We start from the raw sequence: 24989 nt of genomic DNA on the forward strand, positions 1-24989 counted from the left end.
AGATTTCCTGTCATTTTCACCATTAATGATTTGGGAATCTAATTTCCACTCCACTAAGCATGAGATCGAACACTGAGTCCGGAATTCCTACTATGGCATCCTGGCACGTTCCTTTCTTCAGATTTTCCATTTTATAAGGGTAGATTTCTACACACACCAACAAGAGGGTAATGATTTTCCTGGGTAATAGCCTCCATGCATAGCAGATGGAGTGGCTGACTGTAGGATATCAAGAGTGAGTGGCTGTTTGGTTGAGTGGGAAATATGGTCTTAGTATTCAGCAAACACTAACATTAGCTCTAGTGTGAGATATGTCATCAATCATCCCAACCCTGATCACATTTATTGGTGTAATTATACCAGGCTACCACGTGTAACTTGGCATTGATTTATCTATGTTGCAGATGCTACAAACTGTCTTCTGTTTCTCATCTTCCTCTTTTTTTACCTTTTGTTTCTGCTGTCATTACTCATTGAGGAGTAGCCTGATAGGGAAACATTATCTACCTTCTTATTATCTTTCCTGATAAGATCCTTTATCTGTCATCCACAGGTGCTTCCTTTGTGTCTCCTCTCCATCTTCCCTCTATGTTTCCACCTCTCCTTTCCTTCATCTATCCATATATACCTCTTTGAGAGTCATTATAGTTAATAGGAAGGCCAATGTGTTGTACTTCCCAGGGAAATGGGACTCATTGTTTCTCATTAAGTACTTCCTATCAAAACTACTCCTTCATCCTCAATCTTTCCCTCTGCCGCCCATCCTTTTTTTTTGTTTTCTTTTCAGCATTTTCTCAAATTATTTGGGCCTACTTCTCTTTCTGGTTCATGACCTGATTTGCAAAACTCAAGTCAACATTTTGAAGATATTTCAGACTGCGCTATGCTTTATTTCCAAGAATCAGTTGCACATAGCACAAGCAGTGGCTGAGTCAACAAGCCCGTGGCAGAACTATAACTCAGCTGGAAATGTTAAAGAGTCTTGCCTCCAGCCTGACCAATCAAATCACATTTTCCCTCCTCTTCAAGATAGCGCAATCTGTTACAGGGCACTCTGACCATTTGGTGATCGGAAAGTCCAAAGCAGTTCAAAAGCAAAAGCTCCTTCTGGGAGAAAACAGATGTTGTCAGTTTACTAATGGAAGGCTCGTTTTCACTGAGATGGGAAAGTCGTTTCTGTTTAATAAACCAGTCAGTTTATAATTGTAGTAGAAGTGTACAGCACTGTATTTTGTTAGTACCTATAAACCTTGTACTGTCCTATGAAGGCTTTCATCCAGGAAAAAAAAAGCAAAGTGGGGCACAGTGTGTGTCCGTGTGTGTGTGTGTGTGTAGAGAGAACTAAACACACTTTCAAGTGGTTTGACCTGTTTCTGGTTAACCAAATTACCAAACTGGAAAAGGAAGGAAGGAAGACGTCCACAGCAATTCAGGGCGATCTAACACTTGGATCAGTACCTTCAGTAAATATGTTACCTGGATGATATGGGTCTTTGCATTCACATTGGTAGAAAAATAACATGTGACAACAATGTGATCCCCTGGACAGGTCGCCAGTCTGTCGCAGGGCTAACACATAGACACAGACAACTGTTCGCACCTTGGTGAACCTTGACTAGACGTGGGTTCACCAAGCAGTCACAGAAATCTGGCTTTACTTTGAAATAAGATCAGACTAAGAGGCACATCAAATATAATCATCCTCCAATCATCACCCACCCAGCCATTTAGGGTAAATTTAGGTGTCAGCCATACTTTGTATCCAAGGTGGACAAATTTGTGCAGTCATAATAGATCTCTGACTACATTATCTCTGAATGCACTCCATACCCCACATTTCTGATCCACGTTTAACCTGAAAACCAATTTTAACAAAATATGCAGTTTCTATTCTTATCTCTTTTTCTCGTGCACTTTCATCACAGGCTAGTCTTTGAACAATAAGACTAGCCTAAACACAGGAGTATTCTTATAGAATTTTATTTTCATTGAAATTCACAGCTTATAATGGCTTTATTGATTAACAGTGACATTAATGATGACGGTGCTCTACTACAGTCTGTTTTAGGTCAAATAACACTAAATGCAGACTTTTGTGTGTGATTTGTTTACATCTTCTTCAAGTAATATAGAAATAAATGTGTCAGTGTGCAGACGTACTGCTCCAAGTATTAATTGTTCTGCTAGTGCCAGAATAACTAATCCACTTTCTAGGCGAATCTAGATGAGCTTAAACAGATTTATAAAGACAATTTAAGAGGTTTTTTACCTACAAGCTAAATAAGCCAGCTAGATCTTAGAAATATAATATTTATTTATATTTTATGACACTGTTATTCTGCCAGTCACATCAGGGTTTCTTATTATCTTTATTAATGATAGTTCAACTCAGTCCACTCAAACATGCACTCTCATTCATCAGTAGAATCCACAGGTTAACTCAGATGATGCTTTCAGTTTTCACAGCTGCAGTTTTCTTATCAGTACATGTCACTTTTTCCCTTTGTTTTTTGTAGGCATGTGCATCTCTGTGTGTGCTTTCTCCTGTGAGAGTGAATAAATTTCAGTCTGTTTGGTAGCATTAGACAGAGGGCAGATTGTGGTCAACTCCATTTATTCAGCCCAATGCATGTGCGTGAAAATGTGTGTGTCTGTTAATATGAGGTTGAGTGTTTTACTGTGTGTCTTGGTTGTAATATGTGTGTGTACGTGTATGTGCGTGTGTGTGTGCTGTAGCACTACAAGCCTCGTATGCTGATAGATGCTGTTGTAACTCCGTTGCAATGAATGAAGGCCATAACCCAGACAGGTATTACCATATTCATATGGCTCACAAAATAGATTGCTTTGGTTTGTGTGTGTATGGATGTGCGTGTGGGTTGTTGCCCAGCTAACACTGTGAGAATCAGTTTGAGTCTTAGTCCACTGGAGTGGGAACGATTTTGAGGATACCTTTAAAGGGTTAAAATTTGAATTGGGTTTAAGTTACAGCTCGGGTGAGGGCTGTTGTTAGGCCCTTAGTTTTGATGGCTGAGTTGAAGGTAAGTGGCTAGGAATGGATTATGTATGTGAATGCCCTCACAGTTACACCCATACATAAATCTATGTGAGTGTATGTGTGTGTGTGGCATAGATTCACAATTTGAGCCGGAGTGCAACTTATTCTGAGAGTCATTTTGAAAATGGCAAACACGCGCAATGTCACGCTTCTCCTCGGTCTGCGGTGCCCGCACACAAATGCAGCATGTCCTCGAGGCGTACATATAAAGCTCTATCTAGGCTAAAGCCTATTCTCATAAAATGTGTTCAGAGAAAATAAGTAACCATCAAGCTGGCCGTGCACTGAAATTGAACATCAGCACAAACCACTGGGCCAAATGGCAGGTACACTCTGTCTCTCTCCCCCTCGCTCTTTCGCCTTCTAATCTTGCTCTCTCTCTCTCTCTCTCTCTCTCTCTCTCCTTTCTTTTCTCTTTTTTCTTTCTGTCTTTTCTCACCCATGGTGTAAATTGCCCTCCAGTGGTGATAGACTGTTGTGTGTGTGTGTGTGTGTGTGTGCGCACTCATGTGTGTACTTGTCTTGTCTTTCCAGTGTGTGTGTGTGTGTGTGTGTGTGTGTGTGTGTGTGTGTGTGTGTGTGTGTGTGACTTCATACTGCTTTTTTGTGTGTGTGTTTGTCCCTGTTTGTGAATATGGGGATCATTACCTGTGTGTGCGTGCGTGCGTGTGTGTGGGTGGGTCAGGTCAAGCTATTATTATGGCAGCGGCTGTAGTGGTATTGCAGGGGATTGTGGGAGGCGTGCAGACAGGCTGGAGGCTCTGAGGGGCTTTACGTTTGAGTGACAGGCCTGGACTGAATATTCGGCTCCCAGCACAAACTACATAACTCGCATAGCTCTTAAATTAAATAAAGCATACATGCCCAGTATTGTCAGTGTTATTGTTAAACTATATTCATGTTGTCTAATGTGTGCTCTCTAAGGAAGACTGAAACTTATGGAGTAAATTTAAAGTTTAAACTTGCGGGCAGCTTATTGAAGCACTTTTATAGTCTTCTCTGGTGTCTAGTAGAAACAACCCATCAGGATCACCAGTATAAGATGACTACTGCAGGTATAGCTCAAAACCGCCAGAGTGAAAGGTACCTCCATGCACACATTTATATGGGCTGTGATAGTGTAGCTGGTATTGTGTTCGTGTTGTGTGTGTGTGTTATGGTGAAAAAAATCTGGCAGGTGTTTCAATATTTCGCCATCTGTCTGTAGACAGATATTGTCAAAACTCAAGATCTCATAGGCATGCAAAACACCATCATTAATCTTTGCAGTACACGGTGGTCTCTAATGGCCTCAAAACAAAAACAAGACGAAAGGATCTTTTAAAGATTTATCCAGGAAGCGTGCCTCACCAAACTATGTACTCATGGCACATCAGCAAAGAGTCGTTAGCTCAAAGAGATAATAATAATGGAATGGATTTATATAGTGCTTTTCAAGGCACCCAAAATGCTTTACAGTACCACTATTCATTCACTCACTGGTGGAGGCAGCTACAGTTGTAGCCACAGCTGCCCTGGGGCAGACTGACAGAGGCGAAGCTGCCAGGACAGAGAGCCCGGGGATCGAACCGGTGACCTTTTTGTCTTTTTAATCTGTTATATCTTGTAAAGCACTTTGTGATCTCTATCTAGAAATGTGCTATATAAATAAAATTTTACTTACTTACTTACTTCCGGTTACAGATGCGCTTCCCAACCCCATGAGCCTCGGTCGCCCCCAAGCTATAGAGATGAAGCAGAAGATCTTTGGTATGGCCATGTCAAAAAAATACTACAGCCTTCCACCTGTAATGCAAACAATAGTCACAAAATAGAAAACACAAACACAAAATAACCACCTATAGTCCTGTCTAAACTATAGAATTTAGCACCGTGGATAGCAATTCCCACTTGTGGAAGTCGACAAGACGACAGTCACACATCTTCCAATCCGGTATCTATGGGCAACCTCTGATCTCCAGGGAAATACATGTGACTGGTTGACGAATGGTTACTGGATGTTGCCTGCTGTTGCTGGCTGAAATATGTTACAAAAATACTACCACTCATTAGCGCCACCCTCAGCCTCCTAGCAGAAGCACCTATGGTATAAATTTAAACATCCCTTGTGAATGTGTGTGTGTGTAATTTGCAAGCAATCAAAGCAATCACAATGAGGTTCTTTCTCCAGAATTTCATACCTAATTGCGACCAATTTGACCTAGCTACAGCAAACAACCTCCCAAAATCAATGACCAACAGGCCGACCACTACAGGTTTTTTCCTAATAGCAACTAGTAATCATGCAGTCCAGCTGATATCTATGCAAGATTCTTTGCCTCCTCCTTTACAGCTATTTTTGTCAAACAATGATGACAAAGGTTTTGACAGTAATACTGATAACAACCGTCCATCTAATCATACATCCATCAGTTTTTCACCAACAGCATTTCTTTTTGACAAACCATAATTGGATTTCGGATCTATAAAAGCTCATTTCTGTGGATTATATCTGCAGTTTTAGGTCAGTAGCCAGAGCTTGTGGTCACAGGTGGAGGTGGAGACACTGATCGACTAGCTTTGCCTTCACACTCAGCTCTCTGTTCACCACATCAGACTGTTACAGGGTTTGCTTCGGTGCCTTTGCAGTTTAAATCAGTGAGTGCAAAATACTGCAAGTGCAAGTTTAAGATCACTATTAGTATAGACTGCAGTCTTGCACTCTCCAGTGCTGCTACACATCTTTGGCTAATAACAGAACACTTATAATAATCAAATAAGTCTGCAGCTTTCCTGCTTGGAACTCATTTTTACGATGCTTAAATGTCAAGTTTATTTTATTTCCCAGTATCCTATCAAAGTGTTCAAATCTTACAGGATAAGATCAAATCTGGCAGAATAAGACTAAATAAAGCTAAAGCAATTTTGAAGCATCAGAAGAACTAAATGTGTTATTTATGGTAAATTACCCTGTTGCAGTTTAGTTCAGTGGGAAATACATTTGATGTTTTGTAATTTTTGTTGTTGAACATGATTGTTTCTGCCAAAGGGAAAAAAGTGCAGCCTGTATATAGGTTTGTGTCACAGTTCTGGGTCGGTTCAATCCAGTATTTTGAGTTCTGATGTTTGGTTATTTTTGAATGATTGTTGTGTTTTTCAGATGCTATTATTATTATTATTATTAGAGTTCCATGTTTCTGTTTATTCGTGTTTCAGGATTTGTGTCTCATATTTAGTATTGCGTTCCGTGTGTTATATTCTGTCTGTCTCTCAGTGTCGGGTCTGCGTCCTTGTGTAGTGAGCTCTTGTTTCCTGTTTTATTGTGAAGGTCTGCGTCTCATGTGAGTGTATTCAGTTTTACCTCCCTTGTCTCTTCTCGTTAATTACTCCCACCTGTGTGTAATCTCCCTGTGTTTCTCTGAGTGTATTTAAGTCGTGTCGTCTGTTGTTGTAGTCGCTGGTCTGTCTGTGTATCCATCGTATTTCATCCGTGTGTTCTTCCTGCTGTCTGTCATCACTTACCTCCGCCCATCCTTCTTCATGTTCATTTTCTGGTTCGTGTTTTGTAGTTTAGTTGTTCCCAGTTCAGATAGTCTGCAGTCCAGTTTACCGTTTTTCTATTTTGTACTTTACTTTCAATAAACCACCTTCACACCTTTACAAGTGCCTGCGTTTGGATCCTACTTCATTATCTCCACACGGCTCACTTCACTCGCCGTGACAGTTTGGGACTCTGTCCATGCGTGTGTGTGTGTGTGTGCGCGCGTGTCTATGTGAGTATATTTGCCCAAAACTCTCTCCACTTTTCCAGACTCTGAAACTTTGCCATTTATTCAGGGTTATTTTCATTCTGCCATTTGGGAGCATCCGTATGCAGATACAACTGACGGGAATGATATATCTGCCCATGCTAACACCTCGCCCACACATTTAATATGTCTACAGACACACACAGCTGCACTCCCCCATACACACACACACACTCTCTCTTCTGGCTTATATATATATATATATATATATACACTAGGGGTGCAACGATACACAAAATTCACGATTCGGTTCGGTTCGATACTTTGGTGTCACGGTTCGATATTTTTTCGATACAAAAAAATGTTCATGCATTTTTAATTTGTCATTTATTAAAATTATAAATATATATTTTAACTCAAAAGTACAGTTTTTAAATTTAACCCTAACCCTTGTGCGTGTTTTTTATTTTGACAGCGAATGCGCACCTGCGGACCACTTATGTGCAGCCCTGGTTATTTAGCTCATCATATTGCAGCTACAGAAATTCTTTTGTCCATGAAACCATAAAGCTGCACTTTCTTTTTGCCTTATAGTCTGATTTATCATAACTTCTCCGTTTTGTGGTAAGCTTTTCTTTGGCTGTCACTTCTTCACCCTGACCTGTCTTATTTGGCTCAGCAGAACTGAAATGCTTTTACACATGCACTCACATAAGCTCAGCGATTCTCTGCGCGATCAACCTCTCACATGTTTAAGCTTGCTGCGGGAGATTTCACTTGTCATGTTTTTTAGATTAGATAGAACTTTATTAATCCCTCGGGTGGGTTCCTCTGGGAAATTCGATTTGCATAGTTTGCATAGTAAGCTAACGATTAATAAGACGATGTCAGAGGAATTGGTGCACAAATTATCATCACTCACAGATCAGTGCTGTCGCTCTCTATACACAGTTCGCACGATTGCAAAGTGAAAGCAAAAAAACAAGCACAAATTCAAACGCGACTTCAATATGTCACATATTGACAGTGGCTCACCGATGCCAATGACATAATTACCCAGCTACATTTCTGAAAGAATGCAAAAGCATTGACATATATTTTTCCTACAATAGCCCGACGGGCAGGGAAGAGATAGATTTTGGTAGCCCGACTGAAAAAATCGCTAGCTCCGGGACGTCGGGCTAGCGATATTGCAAGCCCTGTATCTGATTGAGGAATCACTCATCTTTGGAAAAGAGAGTTTATTACAGAGAAATGGCTCTTTCCAAAATAAAAGCTATACTATCCGCTTCTTCTGGGCTATATTCTCAGCAGCATATTAAACATATAAGGAGAATCATGTGCTAACAGCTGTCTAAATGACTCGGCTAAAGTTAGTAGCATGCTTGCTTTTTTTTGTCTGCTTCCACTTGTCTTTGCACTAGGATGATGTCGGCATAAATGTGCACTCATATTCGTTGTGTTCCCACTAGTGCTTTCAGGTTAATCTCGTTGAAATGACCTTAACGCCACAACACGGCAAATCTCCGTTAACGAGCTACCGCCGATCGCTCCGTGCATGGGGCTAGACGGCCAACACGTTAACGAGCTAACTGCGCTAACACACTAGTTCACACCAATGTAATTGAGCATTGCATGGCACATCCAGCATACTGTTTTACTTTAGTCCATGACTCGCTTACCTTCAGGGTCATACGTCACATGAAAACCAAAATAATTCCAAACGCCAGATCTGAATGAGGTTCAACTTGCCTGTTGCAAGGAGAGCTTAACTTCTGTCTCGCTAGCTTGCCCTGCGCTCTTCCTTCTGACTATGCTGTCTGTGTTGAGCGCTCAGTGGATCTGCGCTCGACAGTGCAGCCTAGGCGGAGTAGTCGAACACAGATTCACTGAGCGCTCAACACAGACAGCATCATCAGAAGGAAAATTGATAAAATAAATTACAAATGTTGTATTGTTCGATACATATGCGTACCGAACCGAAAGCACTGTATCGAACGGTTCAATATCGATACGAATATCGTTGCACCCCTAATATATACACGTATATATATAAATATATTTATACACCCACACATGCACATATACACACAAACACATATTAACACATATGCATAAGCACATGTACACGCTAAGATAAATGGATTATTGGAATTTTTCTTTGGTTATGACCTGAAACACAGGTCTCACCTTTCTCGTGTGTGTGTGTGTGTGTGTGTGTCTGACCTGTGTTAAACATTGTCTCAAACAAATCACATTAGTCCAGCCGACCAAACTAATGTGATTTTTCTATTAATGTGATGCCCTGGGTGCATCCTGTGTGTGTGTTAGGTGTTGAGTGGACTACACTAACATCTTCAGTTCGTGTCAGCTCATTAATTTACAACCACCAAGTCTGACTGGCCAATTCATTACTTAATTCTTTTACACACACATTTGCGCAGACACATACACACACTCGCACAGAATTTCAGGCTTTTTTACCTTTCTCATGAAAAAAATGTTGTTTTAGTCTGTGAAACTGTGTGTTTCATGACAGATCGGCACAGTTTTTATGACTATCTGTCAAGCTTGTCACTGATTAAATGACTGCTGTTGGTGCATGTGTAGTGGGAGATGAGGACGAGCACTAATTTGAGAAGGTGAATGAGTGATCGTGTGTGTAATAAATCTGCCGTGTGTCTGTACATGAGTGTGTGTGCAGTGATGCTGAATCTCTCCTGCCACAGTATGACTTAATGCATATTGCTAAATCTATAAATGTACCAGTTAAGTATGTGGCTGTAATTTTAAACCGCAAACTGGTGCAAATAAAGTCGTTAAATCTTTGGTAGTGACTTAACTCAACACAAATTACACCTGACACATCATACAGAGTGCTAAAACATGTTTACATTGACTTATAGAGCTAGCCAATGTAACGATCCACAACCTGTATCCTGTGTCCAAAAAGCACAGACCCAGCAAATTTTGCCAACAATGGCCCAATGCCAGTGAATATGCTACTGAGCCATGATTATATATATTCCTGTTATGACAAGCTGCTGGGACAGACATGTGTTTGTATTTGATTCAGTTGTATTTTTGACGTGGGATACTTTGTATCACAAGTAATTTGGAGTTAGACCAGACCAGTGGTTCCCAAACTTTTTTTGCTAGGCTTACCTTTGTTTTACAAGAAAATCTTCGCAGGTGAAGCCAAAGGCAAGATATCATATCTTCTAGTCTTTGGCTTGGAAGGAAGTTGGTTTGGAAGCATATTTGACTATGCTTTTGTGTGGGAGGTGGGAGCCCCATCAAAAACCTGTCCATTATGCTAGCAGTGTTAGCTAAGCTAAAGCCAAACCTTAAACCCAGATGTGCATATTAAAATATACCCACATAATAAAATTGGTAAGACTCGGATCAGGCCCACTCAATGTGCTTACACATGGCCCACATACCGCAAAGAATGATGACCCTTTGGTGGCCCAGATTTGGTTTGCCAGAGGTGGCCCACACATGGGCCAGCACAAGGCAAGTTGCAGACACACTGGTGGTCCTGTCCTGGCCCATGTGTGGATTACCTCTGGCAAACCTGATCTGGGCCACCAAAGGGCCGTCATTCTTTGCAGTATGTGGGCCATGTGTAAGTTGTGTGCAGCCACGGGCCAGTTGTAGACACACTGCTGGCCCTGTGCTGGCCCAGAACAGTTTCAGCTCTGGCCCCAGATGTCAGCCTAATGTGTACCTTAATCAAGCCATGTAATAACAACATAGTAGTGCAAAAGTAACATGACGAAACTCTGTTCAGACAGTGAATGGACTGACTCTTATACAGCGCTTTTCTACTCGCCCAGATTACTTAAAGTGCTATACACAACACATTCACAATATCTCACACTTTCTCTAAACTGAGTGCTTCCTAGCTACATTCATACACATTGACACTCTTGACATGCAGACTGGAAGAGCCAGGGATCGAACTACTAACCTTGCGATCAGTAGGTGACTTGCTCCAACTCCTGAGCTACAGCCACCCACTGGCAACGATGAGTAAACCGTCACTAGGCTTTGGATAAAGTGTACACTCACAAACCTGCATTTGAAACATTGGCTACCATAGCAGTATAGTATTCCAACATGGCATTTGGGTCTTCTAGCTAAAATAGGAAAACAGGAACATAAATAGTGCTTCATTGCCAGACCTGATCCACATCTGGTTGACATACACCCTGCCATGACACCAGTCAGTCAGAAGCACCAGCCGGATCCAGGGAAGACCTGTTTTCTATGGGCCTGGGCTGCATAAATCAAACCACAATCGAGCCAGATATGGCATGGCATGCCATAAACAGTGACGTCATTGCCAGACCTGGTACACATATGGTTGACATACACCCTGCCATGACACCAGTCAGTCAGAAGTGCCAGCTTGATGCCAGATCCGGGCCAGACCTGTTTTCTGTGAGCCTGGGCCCATGAAGCAAACCACAATCGAGCCAGATATGGCATGCCATCACATAAACGGTGCCATCTATGCCAGGCCTGGCCCATATCTGGATGGCATACGTCTTATCATGCCAGAAGTCAGCAGTGCCAGCTTGATACTAGATCCGGGCCAGACCTCCTTGGTATGTGGGTAGAGGACATGTTCATCTGAACAACTTTCCTCCAGATTCCATTTTCCTTACTTAAGTCATGCTGTGATATTGTGGTCAACGGTATCGTTCCACTGCTGGGGGGAAAAAAGATGATATCACAGCCAAATTTTAGATGCCATTCAGAGCTTATGGTCTGTTCTAATCCAACTAGCATACATACGCTATTTATGACAACACTAATAAACAAGAGGGGGAGAGTACAGATGAGAGACAGAAGAGGTATTTTGAAGTGGATGACAGAACCAGAGGCTTTATTGCTACAGGCTGTAATTCAGAGGGAAGGCCTTGTGGCAAGTGCCTGAGGGTGACAGTTAAAACAGAGCACAGCTATCTGAGGCTCAGACCACAAGGAAAACTAAAAGAAGTGAGAGGAATGAGGGACAGAGAGGAAAGGAAAAAAACAGAAGGGCAAGCTCTTTGTCTTTTTTTTCGACCTCTAACATCTCGCCATCTCAAACTCGTCTCACATCTACAAGTTGTTTTCTGTTCGTTCTTGTTGACCTGGACTCACCCCAACACTGCCGCAGCACACTTCCTCTTTCATCTGTTCCTTTGGTCATGACCTCTCCCTCCATGTTTCATATTCTGAATTTCTGTCTTTTTATCTCGCACACATTTTCTCCAATTACTAAAGCAATACTTAGTAAGCAGTCCTTACTTTTTTTTTCATACTTGGTGTATGAAAAAAAACTCTATACAAATAACAGTGAAGAGAAACATTTGGTCGTAGGGATGAAATCAAAAGAAAATAGAATGAACTTTGTTCGTCTGTTCTCACAAGAAGTTTATTTCTGACACCCTCCTGTGTTTGTACCTTCAACATTTAAGAAAAAAATGCTACACTTTTTTTTGTAACTCGTTTAATCTTCCACTATGTTGCCCCCCCTCCCTCCCCTGAAACAAAAAAACAGACTAACTGTTAAAAAATTTACATTCAATGTTCTATTGCTTTGAAGGTAAAGAATAATATTATCAAAGAAATGAGATAAAACAATATCCCTGTCACTCACACTCTCTGGCTCTCTCACATCCTCGTTTCTTTCTCCTGTCAAGCATTTTTCTTTATGTTTTTACTTATACATATCTTATATAAACCCTTGGCTGAGTGAGGATTTTTGTTTTTGCTGTTTATGTTCGTGTTTCGCTTCCTGTGTTGTTTGAGTTTTAATCAGTGTTTCTCTCTCCTGCAGTATTTGGTGTATAATGGTGTATGTCCTCAATATTTCTCTTCTCTGTGTTCCCCCTCGCAGTGGATGGATGCATTGACTGGTCTGTGGATCTGAAGGAGTACCACGTATTGGCTGGTGAGCCTGTTCGAGTTAAATGTGCCTTGTTCTACAGCTACATCCGAACCAACTACACCATGGCCACAAACGCCAAGCTGCGCCTCATCTGGTACAAGAACAAAGGCGATGCAGAGGTGAGCGTCACTGGTCTGAACTACAACTGATGTGGAAGGAAAGATGAGGCAGGGAAGAAGAGTCATGAATTTCAAGGAAGACACCATGAAATGGAAATTTAAAAAGTTAATTACCAAAAAGCATTAATTTAACCTAACCATAACCTGAGCAGCCCTGAGACTGCTTAGAACACGGATGTGACCTCTGCGCCGTTGGCTTTTGGAGTCTGCAATTTTGAAGCCTCGGTATTAGCGATTTTTTGTTTTTTTAACACCACGTGCCATGGGTTATCAAATAATGCCACTCGGTTAGCGTGCTGTTGCCATAAACCTTATTGGTGCAGCTCACACAAATATCTGCTCATTAGTGCTACATACAAGAATTTTACACTTCAAACCTTCATGTTTGGTCTGTACCACGCAGCAACAGATTTTCAGTCAGCACCTGAATTTGCAAAGTTAACAAACCAAGACCATGATTTTTTTTTTTATTACACCAACTGGAATAAATAAAAAGATAAGTTTTCCCCCCAAAAAAGCTGGATTAACCATCTGGTTGAGTGGAAACGCTCCACAAATTGGAGTGTAGTTTTTCATGTTTAAATTTCTTTCCAAAAAGGTAACAGAGGTCCTTCAAGCTGTAAAAAACTCAAAAACATTCAAGCATTATTTTTAAAGAATAATTTGCTTTCTCTAATTATTATAATAACTGTAATTATTATATAAGTATAGGTATATGTAAGCATAAATTTGAAAGTACAAACCTCCTGGAGAAACAGGTTCAGGGAGGGGCGGCCAATCTGCTGCGACGAGTTGGGAGTGAGGGAAGGAGACAGGACAAAGATTAATAACAACTAATGATTAAATGCAGAGTTGTGTATAAACATGTAGTGAGGGACAAATGTGAGTGAAGAAGAAATCAAAGAAGTGCACTCATTTGTGTTTATCACTAACTTCCATAAGCCTGTGTATATTAAAATGTCTCAAATTATGAACAGCATATCTGAGTAGCAAGGTAATACTTGGTATATTATTAAAATGTATAACATTTTTTCATAGCAACCACATTACCGTTGTCAATTCTTGGTCAAGAGGAAGTCGTTACAGATTATAGATACATGCTCTGTATCGTTGATTCCATTAATACATATTATAAGAGTCCTGTTATATTAGATTGGATAATCTTCTACTTATTGTATCTTTTAGGAGCCCATCATCTTCTCGGGTCACAGGCTGAGTAAAGAAGATGACTCCATCTGGTTCAGATCTGCTGAATTGGAAGACAGTGGATTCTACACATGCGTTTTAAGGTAATGTGGATGCATGTCAGTGCACAGGCCTGTCTGACTCCATTCTGACCAGTATCCTGGCACTGTAATGCATCAACCCTGAAGTAAAATAACTACAACCTAGTTTCTCTTACAAAGTAGGATTCAGAATTATTTCTGGTTCAGATGGGTGCATTGTTTGTGAGAATCACATAAACACAGCTCTTCTCCCCAGACGGGAGCTGGGTCAACGTGAACACACTCAACAAAACACAGGCTTTATTTTGAAGTTTCACTTGCAGCCCCAGCACATTTACTTCATAAGACTAAATAAACAGAGTAAGGATTTCAGCAGCATGCAAACAAAATATCGTTGGCCCGACTCTGACCTGCAGCAGGGTTCACGAGGTTGCTGCTGCATTGTGGATTTCATGGGAACAAACTGAGAATAAATTTCTGACTGACTCTCTCTACACATGTGGTCCATTTGCATAGCGAGGGCAAGAAGCAGCACTGTTTCCTGTCTGAATGAAAAAAAATAAACACTATTTTATTTTATGATTAAAAGCCCCCTGTTCTTACTAATCAATCAATCAATATTCAAAACACAGATGACCGATGGATTACAAAACGTTTCATCATATCTTAAGCTGCTATTTTATTATTTGACAATTAGTCAATTAGTAGGAAATTAGCATTTTTTGAGGTGTGTTTGCAATATCAGAACATTGGTTTTATGCCTTGCAGGTGAGTGTGTGCGCCTGTGTGGACATTTGGTGTGAGATGGTGCACCTGTGCTTGCCAGTTGAGTGGCATCCTGCCAGTTTATTCAATTGAAAATGTACAATATGACAGTTGGCACTACATCAGAAACTGAGCCCTGTAAGGCCCTCTAGAAATATGTGTTTATGTGTAAATTTGTAATGACAACGTAGTGTGGTGGAGCGGGAGGAAACAAACAGAAACAAATCTGCACAACTGCTTCAGTTATTGTAGTATAAATTCAAATTCAAATTTTTATTTGTCACACACACACAACCATACACAGTATGACATGGGGGTGAAATGCTTGTAGCTGTGCAATGCCCAACCATTAAATGACAGTGGTTTTGCAGTATTTACAATTTACAGGTTACTACAAAAGTTTACAAATTAACTTAGAAATTTACAGTAAAAAAAATGTGCAAATAGTAGAAAGAGATTATAAAGATTTTAAATTATAGGAAGTGTGCATAAAGAAAAACCAGCGTGCGTGTGGTGATGTGATGTGTGTGTGAGAGTCCAGTCTTATAGTGACGTGTGTGGGAGAGTCCAGTCCTACACCTTGTTCAGGGCCCGAATAGCCTGGGGGAAGAAGCTCCTCCTCATCCTCTCTGTTTTGGCCTTAAGGGAGCAGAAGCGCTTCCCAGACCTCAACAGTGAGAAGAGTCCATTGTTGGGATGGGAGAGGTCCATCATAATCTTCCTAGCTTTGGACTTGCACCGCTTGGTGTAGATGGACAGCAGGTCAGGGAGCTCTGATTGAATGATGCGTTCGGCCGAGCGCACCACTCTTTGCAGATCTCGTCTGTCGTGCTTGGTGCTGTTCCCAAACCAGGTGCAGATGTTTGCCGTCAGGACGCTCTCGATGGTGCAGGAGTAAAAGTTCTTGAGCACCTTCATTGGCAGATGGAAGTCTCTAAGTCTTCTGAGGAAGAAAAGACGCTGACGGGCTTTCTTAACCAGGGTGTTGATGTGACAGGACCATGACAGGTCCTGAGTGATGTGGACACCCAGGTATCGGATATATATATATATATATATATATATATATATATATATATATATATATATATATATATATATATATATATATTACACTTATAAGCTGTAAAATGTATTTATAAAGATGTCTTGTGGAAAAAGTTAATTATATTACACTAATATCTATTTTTCCTACAATATTTTTCCCAAGGTGGTGCAAAGATAGCTCGACACTGCAGATAACCAAAATAAACACACTTATGAACACAGAATGACACCTAAAGATTACAAAAGATTTTTCTTCCTTGATGTCATTTATTAGACCAAACTTGGAGCACGCTGGAATTCTTATGGAAGTAGCTCACAATGAGAGGAAGTGACACGCAGCATTGTTTAAGTAAAGACGGATCAACTGGAATGGCATCACAGTATTTGTTGAAATTAGTGAGGAAAAAAACAAAACAGTAAAAAGGTTAATGGGAGTCAGGCTTCCATCAGTGAACACAGAACTTCAATATCAGAATGTCATGCAGAGTTAAATGTTGGAAGTAGCCTCGGAAGAAGGTTCTTCAGCGAGAATGTCCTGGAGGCCTTAAAGTGGCACAATCACAGGGTAGCTCTTAAAGCTTTTGTAGAGAACCAACAAGATGGTCTGACGTCAGAGCTGCAGATATAGGGACTTTGACAGCGTGGAAAAGTGGAAGCGACAGAGAAAAACAGAAGTGGAAGAAAATCATGACTTCAACCATATCTGGCAGAAGATGAGAGCAACCACAGATTCTAAAGCTTTGAAACACATATCGTATATAATGACAGCTGAACTTAATCTGCCGATGTGGACCATGAGATGTAGTCGTATTTATTTTTTTATCTTTTCCCACAAAGAAGAATTAACTGGATTGATTACATAAACATGCATTCAGATGTTTGGGGTTTTCTGTAACAGCTTTTTATTACTTCCATATTTTTTAACACAACAATGTTGCAAACGAAGGGTGACAAGGTGAGAAAGTGAAGCAGGCAGACAACATGAAAGAAACTCTACATTTCTAAGTGGAAATTGAGGTAAACAGTAACATATTGACCAACTGTCATTGCCATTTCAGATTTAACGTTACCATACGGTGGTTAGTTAAATGCTGTCACGTTTGGTTTAATCTCCAAAAGCTACACTGTGATGGATTTTTTTTACCACCCTTTGAAAAATCTGACTTGCCACGTGCTTGTATCCCAGTTAGCCACAATTAGCCAGTGTTTCATTTGGAAAAAAGGAAGCTTTGGTTGCACCAGCAGCACTGCTCTCCTCTTGTTTTATTCAATAAATCACTCGACCTGCTTTGTGCTTGATCCTGTTTGTCTTCCTTCTCTGCATCTGATACCTTCTCTACCTCAGCTTTCTCCTTTCTGTTTCCATCTTTTCCCCTTCCTCTTCCTAGCTGTTTTTATTCCCTCCTACACCTCCTCTTCCCTTCATCCTGCCAGCAGCTTCTGTCCTCTACACCTGAACCACCTGTTTCTCTTTCCTCACTCCTACATACCATGTTCCATTGTTTCCCATTCCCACTCCTTTTCTTTCCCCACATCAGCGTCCGATTCCTTCTACCCCTTCATTGCCCTCATCCTCCCCCTTATTTGCTCTCCTCCCACCTCTTTTTTTCTGCCAGAACTTGACACCTATCCTCCTTAATAAGCTCTCTCCCCCCCCCCCCCCTCTCTCTCTTCCTGTCTTTCCCTTGCTCTCTCAGCATGACAACCTAATTAGGGCTTGGTGTCTGTCATTGTCTCAGGGTTTCTTATTAGCAAGCACACATATACACACACACATAGACACATACACACAAAGAGGCACAGTCCCCCCTATCCTAATGGTGAGCCACCAACTGGATCCTATTATACTGCTGAAGGTTGTATCTAGAATTTGTAACCATGTACAGAAACTGCAACACAGGAGCAAGACAAATTCTACTTTCAAATGTGCTTATTGCCCTCGTACACATGTTTTTGTTGCTATAATAAAGAACAGGCGAGATGTGGCCTGTTGCATACAGTCAAAAAAACCATTTTCATGATTAATTTAAATTTTACTCTTGGAATTCAATCCTGGCATTAAGTGCAGTTCAGTTTACAAAAGTGAAATTAAATTTGATTTGACATTTGATTATTTTCAGCTGGATTGACATAAAAAACCAATAAAACTGTGTAATAGCTGATCTATCTTCGTACGATAACATGAATCCTCTTTGCAGTATATCAGCATTTCAGGATACTGGAATATCTTTTGCAGATGGTTGCACATTGTTTGCCATGGTAACATGAATTTATTTATTTATTTTGAACAAATATGGATAAGTATATGAACATATAACAGTTTTCAGTGTAGTTTTCATGTAGTGTGTTCCTGTAATGTGTGCCCATTTAAAATAATCTTTGCAGAATATTTAATGTGTTAAAGAAATCTTAGTGTTAGCACAAAATACTGTTAGCTGTTAACTAATGCTAAGAGCTAAAGGTTAAGCTGTTAATTATCCAGTAAGAGCATGGACTGTTTGTAAAAGGAGTATATGCAGCGGTGCCTCATTTATCGCGGGAGTTATGTTCTAAAAATAATCCGTGATAGGTTTATTTTTTACAATTTTCATAGATGTTTTAAGGCTGTAACACCCCTCACTACACGCTTTGAACACTTCTCAGACAGGCATGAACATTTTCACACTTCTCTCATTTAAACACTCTCAAACCTTCATAGAAAAATAAGTCCATATAGAATGAAACCAAAGATCAAATCCTGTTTTCAGGTCCACAACATGGGAATAGAGCAACTGCCAGAGAATTCAACATTAGTGAATCAATGGTACGGAAGTAGAGGAAGCAAGAAGAATGAGCTGAGGAATGTTTGACTTATCTGAATGTTTTGTTTCACTTAATGCGCCTTTTAATCCGAAAAATACAGTCACTTCTATGTTCCTTTAGCATGTCCAGAATTCCAACATTTTGTGCGACGGTTAGCATCTTCCTCTGCCTTCTGGGAGCTACCACAGGTGTCTTTGATGGTGCAAAACGTTTCGTCGACATTGTTGTGTTTGTTGGGGAGAAAACTTACAAACAAACAGTACAGCACTTCAGAGTCACTCTGCTAGCGATCAAAGATTTATGTAAATTTGAAAAGCTGGACGCTTTCTGTACTGTACAGGAGACACGGAGGAGATTAATTGACAATGGTCTACAGCCAAACAGGACGCAGAAGATAATGCGCTGTTAAAAAAAAAGCGAAAGGTGAACTGCGTTATAGCGAGGGATCACTGTATAGGTTTTGTGCTCTGCATTTTAACATCTTGGTGTTAGTATTTTGGCCACCCACCACATTTGGACATGCTGACAAATCGCCTAACCCTAACCTGTATACACACGACTTTTCACCTACCTTAATTTTTTAACCTACCTTAATGTCGTTTTGTAGGGGAAACCAACTGACGTAGGCCAAAGCCTTTCTTGACTCGAAGTTAAACATTTAAACATGTGAGTCTGCAGAAACTTTGAACATTTGAATTCAGTCTTCTGGGTAGTCTCATAAATGTTTTGTGATAATGTACAGATGATAAATAATAATTACACAATTAACAGCTATTTAATCAGTATTTAGTGTGAACACTAACCGAAAATGTGGCAGATATTCTATGTTTTAAAAATGTTATAGAAAATTAAACATGCATATTCTGCTTTGCACGTCTGTGTGGGCTTTATTAGTTTCTAATTGCTGCTTCGTATTCGTCTTGTTCGTCAGAGCTGACAAATGTATCGAGTAGATTATATAAGGTTTAGAAATGCAAAGGTAAACCATTAATCATCTTAATATTAAAATCTCGTATCACTAGCTTCAAGCAGTTTAAAAAAATCTTTGAAAACAGAACATATTTAAGCTGAGACCATGGCATTACAACATCTATGTTTTAGAAATGTATCGTATATAAATAAGAAACCTGTTTAGTCTCTGTCTCCTGCATATTTGACCATTCATCTGTACCCCTCCCTTCTCTCAACAATCCACCCCTCCATTAATCTTTCTAAACCCTGTGCTTGTCAGCAGTGATAGATGTGTGTGATAAGATATCTAGATCATCTTTAGTGAATTAACAAGCCGTGACAGAGAGGGTCAAGGGGAAAATGGGGAGCTTTTCTAGGAAACTTTTTTGTTTTCCTTTTGGGTTTCTCTATTCTAACCCTGCTGCTGCGGTGCGGCACAGTGCACCGTATATGCAGACTGGTAACAAATTAAAGAAATAGAAAATCTGAACTCTTAATCTCTACAGTGAGGGGGATCCTGTGGGCTGTGAAAATATGTTTTCGAATAGCAGACCTAATGGCGTTGTGCTTGTTCGTAGCAAAAGGGTGTCTCTTCTTTCCCAGTCAATTCTCACTGGTGTAATGTGATCTTCTCATGAGTTCACACAGGAGCTGGTCCAAATACAAGCTACAAGAAAAGAAAAAAATCAAACTACTTGTCCTGTCTTGTTTTAAAAAGTGAAAACTAAGTTGAATTCTCAAATACAAGATAACACTCTGTTGGCCTAAGGCAAAATAATTGGGATTCAAAGTCCACAGTGATCCTTTTGATAACCTTTTCAAAGAGGCTGGCCTTCTTTAATTCATGGACTACGTCCTGAGCCTGCGCTGCGCTTTACAGCCGGCTGCATTATGTGTTCATACTTGTTGTTGAAAGACCTCAAATTATTTTAGCAATTTATTAAATGAATGCGAGGAAACAATGTGACAGTGTGAATGATTCTGTTGTGAACTGTCACCAAAGTGTGCTGCTTCTGTAGCTTCACTTTCAATACAGTCAGACTCTCAGCTTCAGCTTTAATGCTTTGGTTCATTCTCACAGCTGCTGCAGAGAGAAAAAAACAAAACACAAAAAGAGGAAAATCCACTGTTTAGTACCTCGTCATCAAGGTACAAGTCAGTGACATCGTGTTGAATGGGGAGGAGGATTTATCTGCTGTAAGTATTTTCCTGATACTGAAATATTGGGAAAAACTACACTGAAGTGCTGCTGTATTCTCCCTCCAAAGGGAGGAAGTATGTCATTGGCTCTGTTTGGTTATTTGCGGTCTAGTATCCACAGATATCATTTTCAAATGTTGTGTGATGGTAGACAGAAATAAAAGATCAAGTTAATTTGATTATTACTTAAGTTTGGTAAAAATTCGAATCAAGGTCACACCAAATGAAAAAATTTGCAAAACACTATATGTTAGCCGTATTCTATGGATCATCAAACTTCACAATAATATACAGTATACTAGTTTTTATTGACAGTTTAATTCTTTTTTGTAAAATTCATTTTAAATTTGAAGTATTTATTAAAGGATTAATAATTCATTTTGAAATATTGATTTATAAATAGTGTTTTTGTCTTAAATTAAATAAATAACAAATTACTTTAGTAATTAAAAAAATAAGCGAATAATTATAAGAGAATTCATAAATGAATTTACAAATGCATATTTTATTGCACAATTCATTATTTAAGTGCAGAATCCTTTATTTCGATGCGTGTGACTCTTAGGACATGAGTACGTTGGTCGGCAAAGCATTTGACCTTGACATTCACTGCTGGTGCCCAAGGTCAAATCGGACCTTGAAAAATCATCTTCAAGAAACCGTATGTAGTGATATATCATTTGAAAGGGCATAGAGAGAGCTCTACAATACGTTTTTATTTTTCCAATACAATGCCCTGCAGCAACACAACACACTGACGTCATCATTTTGTAATAAAAACATCATAAAGCATCCAAGTTTTAGTACAGCCTCTGCCCTTTGGGGAAAGCTGTGCTCTGTGAGCACTGTTGTTCGATGTCTGCGTTAATAAGCTTGCCATATGAATGTAAAAGGCTATATGTCAGTATAAAAAGGATTTGATATATTATTTTGCAACTTTTTTTTCACTTTGCTTACAATAAATGAAACAAAGTACATGAGTAATTACACCAGTTTCACTCAGGTCTCCCTGAATTTGTGTTGCTCTCTGCTGCAAGTGACAAGCCAAACAAATCCAATTGCAAATGAAATTAGTTTCTTTTGATGTGATGACTGGTTATCGTTGTTATACCTTACAGAAAAATATTTCTGCATTTATACATAAATATGGCCTAAACACCACTGAGTTTTGTGAAATCCAGTTAAACAAGTTCAGTTAAACTAAACTGTGCTGAACATCCTCTGAAGGCTCTCCTTCAGAGATGGTGGTTAACTGGGACGCCTCCTGGATGCCTGCTACGTGAGTCATTTAAGCATGTCAAAGGTCAAATGTGTAAAGATTTAAAATGTTCCAGTGTTTGTGCAGGTCTAATATTTAGAGGCAGACTAATCCAGAGTCTGGAACCTGCAACAGACAAGGCCACCGTGAGATTTAAGCTTAGACCTTGGAATGGATATGAATCATTTTGAACCAGACTTCATGTTTTTTTTCTGGAGAATGAAGAGATAAGAGCTCAGATGGGTAGGAAGGGGCTCCACCGTTTAATGATTTAAAATCAAAAAGTAACATTTTAAATTGGATCCTGTAAGTAACATGAAGTCGGTGTGAAGGATTTCCATGTGATTAAATTGTTTTACTTTAGCATTATGCAAGTTTTTTATTCCAACTTAATTTAATTGAGTTGATCTATGATTACATAGTCCAGCTACTTAATGCTAACAGAAAGTAATTTATTAATATGGAAATCTGTTCCATGATTATTTTAACTTCATTTAAAGAGTTGTTGGAGTGTTCAACAACGTCTAGAGTCGGGTTAACATAAAACTTGAATGGATATTTAACAACTTTCACACAGCTGTCACTCCATCCATCCTCTTTCGCTTATACTCATTAGGGTTGTGGGGGGACTGGAGCCTGTCCCAATTATTATCATTGTTTCAAGTACATCCATGATATTTCTTAAAACAGGCCCATATTTCACAGATCGGATGAGCTGCTAATGCTGGATTGTAGTGGTGTTCCTTCAGGAGGGCAATGGTTGTTGGTCAGCATCCTCTTGGCAAATTTCTGAACACAAACATCGGCAGATGTATGTGGCCTCTCACAATATTACATGCTTTACTCTTGGAGTGATCTTTGTTGGTCGACCTCCTCTGTGAAGGGTGATGAATTTCTTTCACGATATGTCTGACTGACTGATGAAGTCAACACTCTTTAGAAATGGTTCTCTAACCTTTGCCAGCCTGGACAAGTCTTTTTTGTGAAGCTCTCAGAAATGTTGTCATCACATACGTCCAGCTGTTCTATCATTCGATTATCCAATTCTAGGTTGTGGGAAGCTGGAGCCCCAGTTGTCATATATAGGGCAAGAAGTGGCATCTGGTCAGAATGCCCAAGTAACACACACAGGCATGCAATCATCCACGCTCACATTTACAACTACACGTTCCGTCCCACTGATAGAAATTCTGAGTAATTTCACCCCTGAATTAACTGCTATTATTGGTCACATTTATACAGAAATTTAGAAAACCTCAAAGGGTTTACACACTTTTAAAGGTTTAGTAAAGTCCCTTGTGTATGTTGTAGTGGGTGGGTTTGCGAGAGGGGTGCAGCCTAAAGACACTGTTAAAAAAAGTCTAGGTGAACAAAAGTAGAGTGACATTCCTTCTCAGGAGACCGTAACTGGAAAATAACATTGTCCAAGTGAAGCAGAGAAACAGAGATGTGCACAGGGAGGGAGCAGAAGAAATGGAGGCAGGTGGGCGGGAAGGAGAGGGAGAGAGAGAGAGAGAAAAGAAGGTAAAAAAAAAAGAGTCAAGGAGAAAGTAGTTAAATTGGAGGGGTGGGGAGAGAGGGCAAATACACGGAGAGAAAAACACAGGACAGTTGATAGAGAGAAGATGGAATTATACAGAGAGATGAAGGAGAGAGTTGGAAGAGATGGAGAAATGAGTAGAGGAGAAAAGAAAAGCAAAAATCCATTTTCTCTGCAGGTATAAGGACCTCAGTAGGGAGAGAGAGCATGCGGCGACTGCCCAAGACCCTCCATACGCACACTATGATTAGGACTATGGCACACACACACACATATACACACAGACATCATGTAGAAAGAAATTGATACACCCAGCAAGAGGTCTCACTTTACTTTTGAGGCTGTAGCGCTGCAGGAAAGACATTGCACCCAACCTCTATCCTGCAACACTCGGTTTTCTCTCAGACTGAAGCAGAAAAGGAATCAAAAAGTAGATGGAGACACACACACTCACACACGCAGATGAAGGTGAAGAATGAGAATGGCGAAGGACAAAATGATGGAGAGGACGACTCCAAATGAACAAAATAAGTGTTAGATAGTGAACGAGGTAGCATGAGATGAAAGATTTCATGCCTCTGGCTTTTCCCATTCTTCACTTCAACACGGCACATTAGATGGAAATGCAACGTGTTCTCTGGGAAAATGAGTAACTAGACTGGTTGAAATGCTGGCTGGCTGCTCTCTAAGGTTAAAAAAGAGAATTGTGGTTGGCTAGCTGAGCAGTTAGGCGGATGAAAGGTTGTTTCAATTGGTGACATCTTGGCAGGACAGGCCATTTGGCTAGGTAGGGTCATTGGTGGGTCAGTCGGGTGGCACAGTGACAGGCTGATCGGCTAGCTGGTGTTTTAGCCGACTGACTGAGAACTCTGTCCGGTGCTCTGAGTTTCTGATTGCGTGGTTGAATGCTGGATTGGCTGTAGGGACACTTGATTTGATGGCCAACATGCTGGCTGTCTTTGGCTGTTAACTGTCTGTCTGTCTGCTGATCAGGCATTGTTCTTGGTGTCCAGAAGTCCATTCTGTAGAACTTCCTGATGACTCAAAAACTAGCACGATTGCAATGTTGTAGATCGATAATTGATCAAACACAGAACTCGAGGTTACTGGAGCCCACGTACCACCACACAAAAAGCCAACAGTGGTTCCCCTTTAGAGTGAAGAGTGGGTATTTTTTGCTAAGACTGACTACAGACAGTGAAATCGCTGTGTGGATAGAAATTTATATTCAAATCAGTTCAGTTTTATTTATACTGTATAGTGCCAAATCACAACAGTTGCCTCAAGGTGCTTTATATTGTAAGGTCCTAGAATAATACAGAGTAACCTCTCTGGTAGGACCAGACTCAGG

General features: G+C 40.2%; 1 protein-coding gene across 5 annotated transcripts in view; it reads left to right on the plus strand.

Moving 5' to 3' along the window:
- il1rapl2 (interleukin 1 receptor accessory protein-like 2) overlaps positions 1-24989 on the plus strand; it is a 483040-nt gene that overhangs the window by 275172 nt on the left and 182879 nt on the right. For all 5 annotated transcript variants that reach the window (XM_086305892.1, XM_086305858.1, XM_086305868.1 and 2 more), the window contains exons 3-4: positions 12680-12849; positions 14035-14138. In XM_086305892.1, the coding sequence (XP_086162018.1) occupies positions 12680-12849; positions 14035-14138 (274 nt within the window). The remainder of the gene's footprint in view (positions 1-12679; positions 12850-14034; positions 14139-24989) is intronic.

This window comes from Aulonocara sp. 'chitande type north' Nkhata Bay, linkage group LG2 (assembly GCF_057382095.1).
Source record: "Aulonocara sp. 'chitande type north' Nkhata Bay isolate Kocher_YH1m ecotype deep benthic linkage group LG2, A_spYH_male_GT1.1, whole genome shotgun sequence".
NCBI lineage: Eukaryota > Metazoa > Chordata > Actinopteri > Cichliformes > Cichlidae > Aulonocara > Aulonocara sp. 'chitande type north' Nkhata Bay.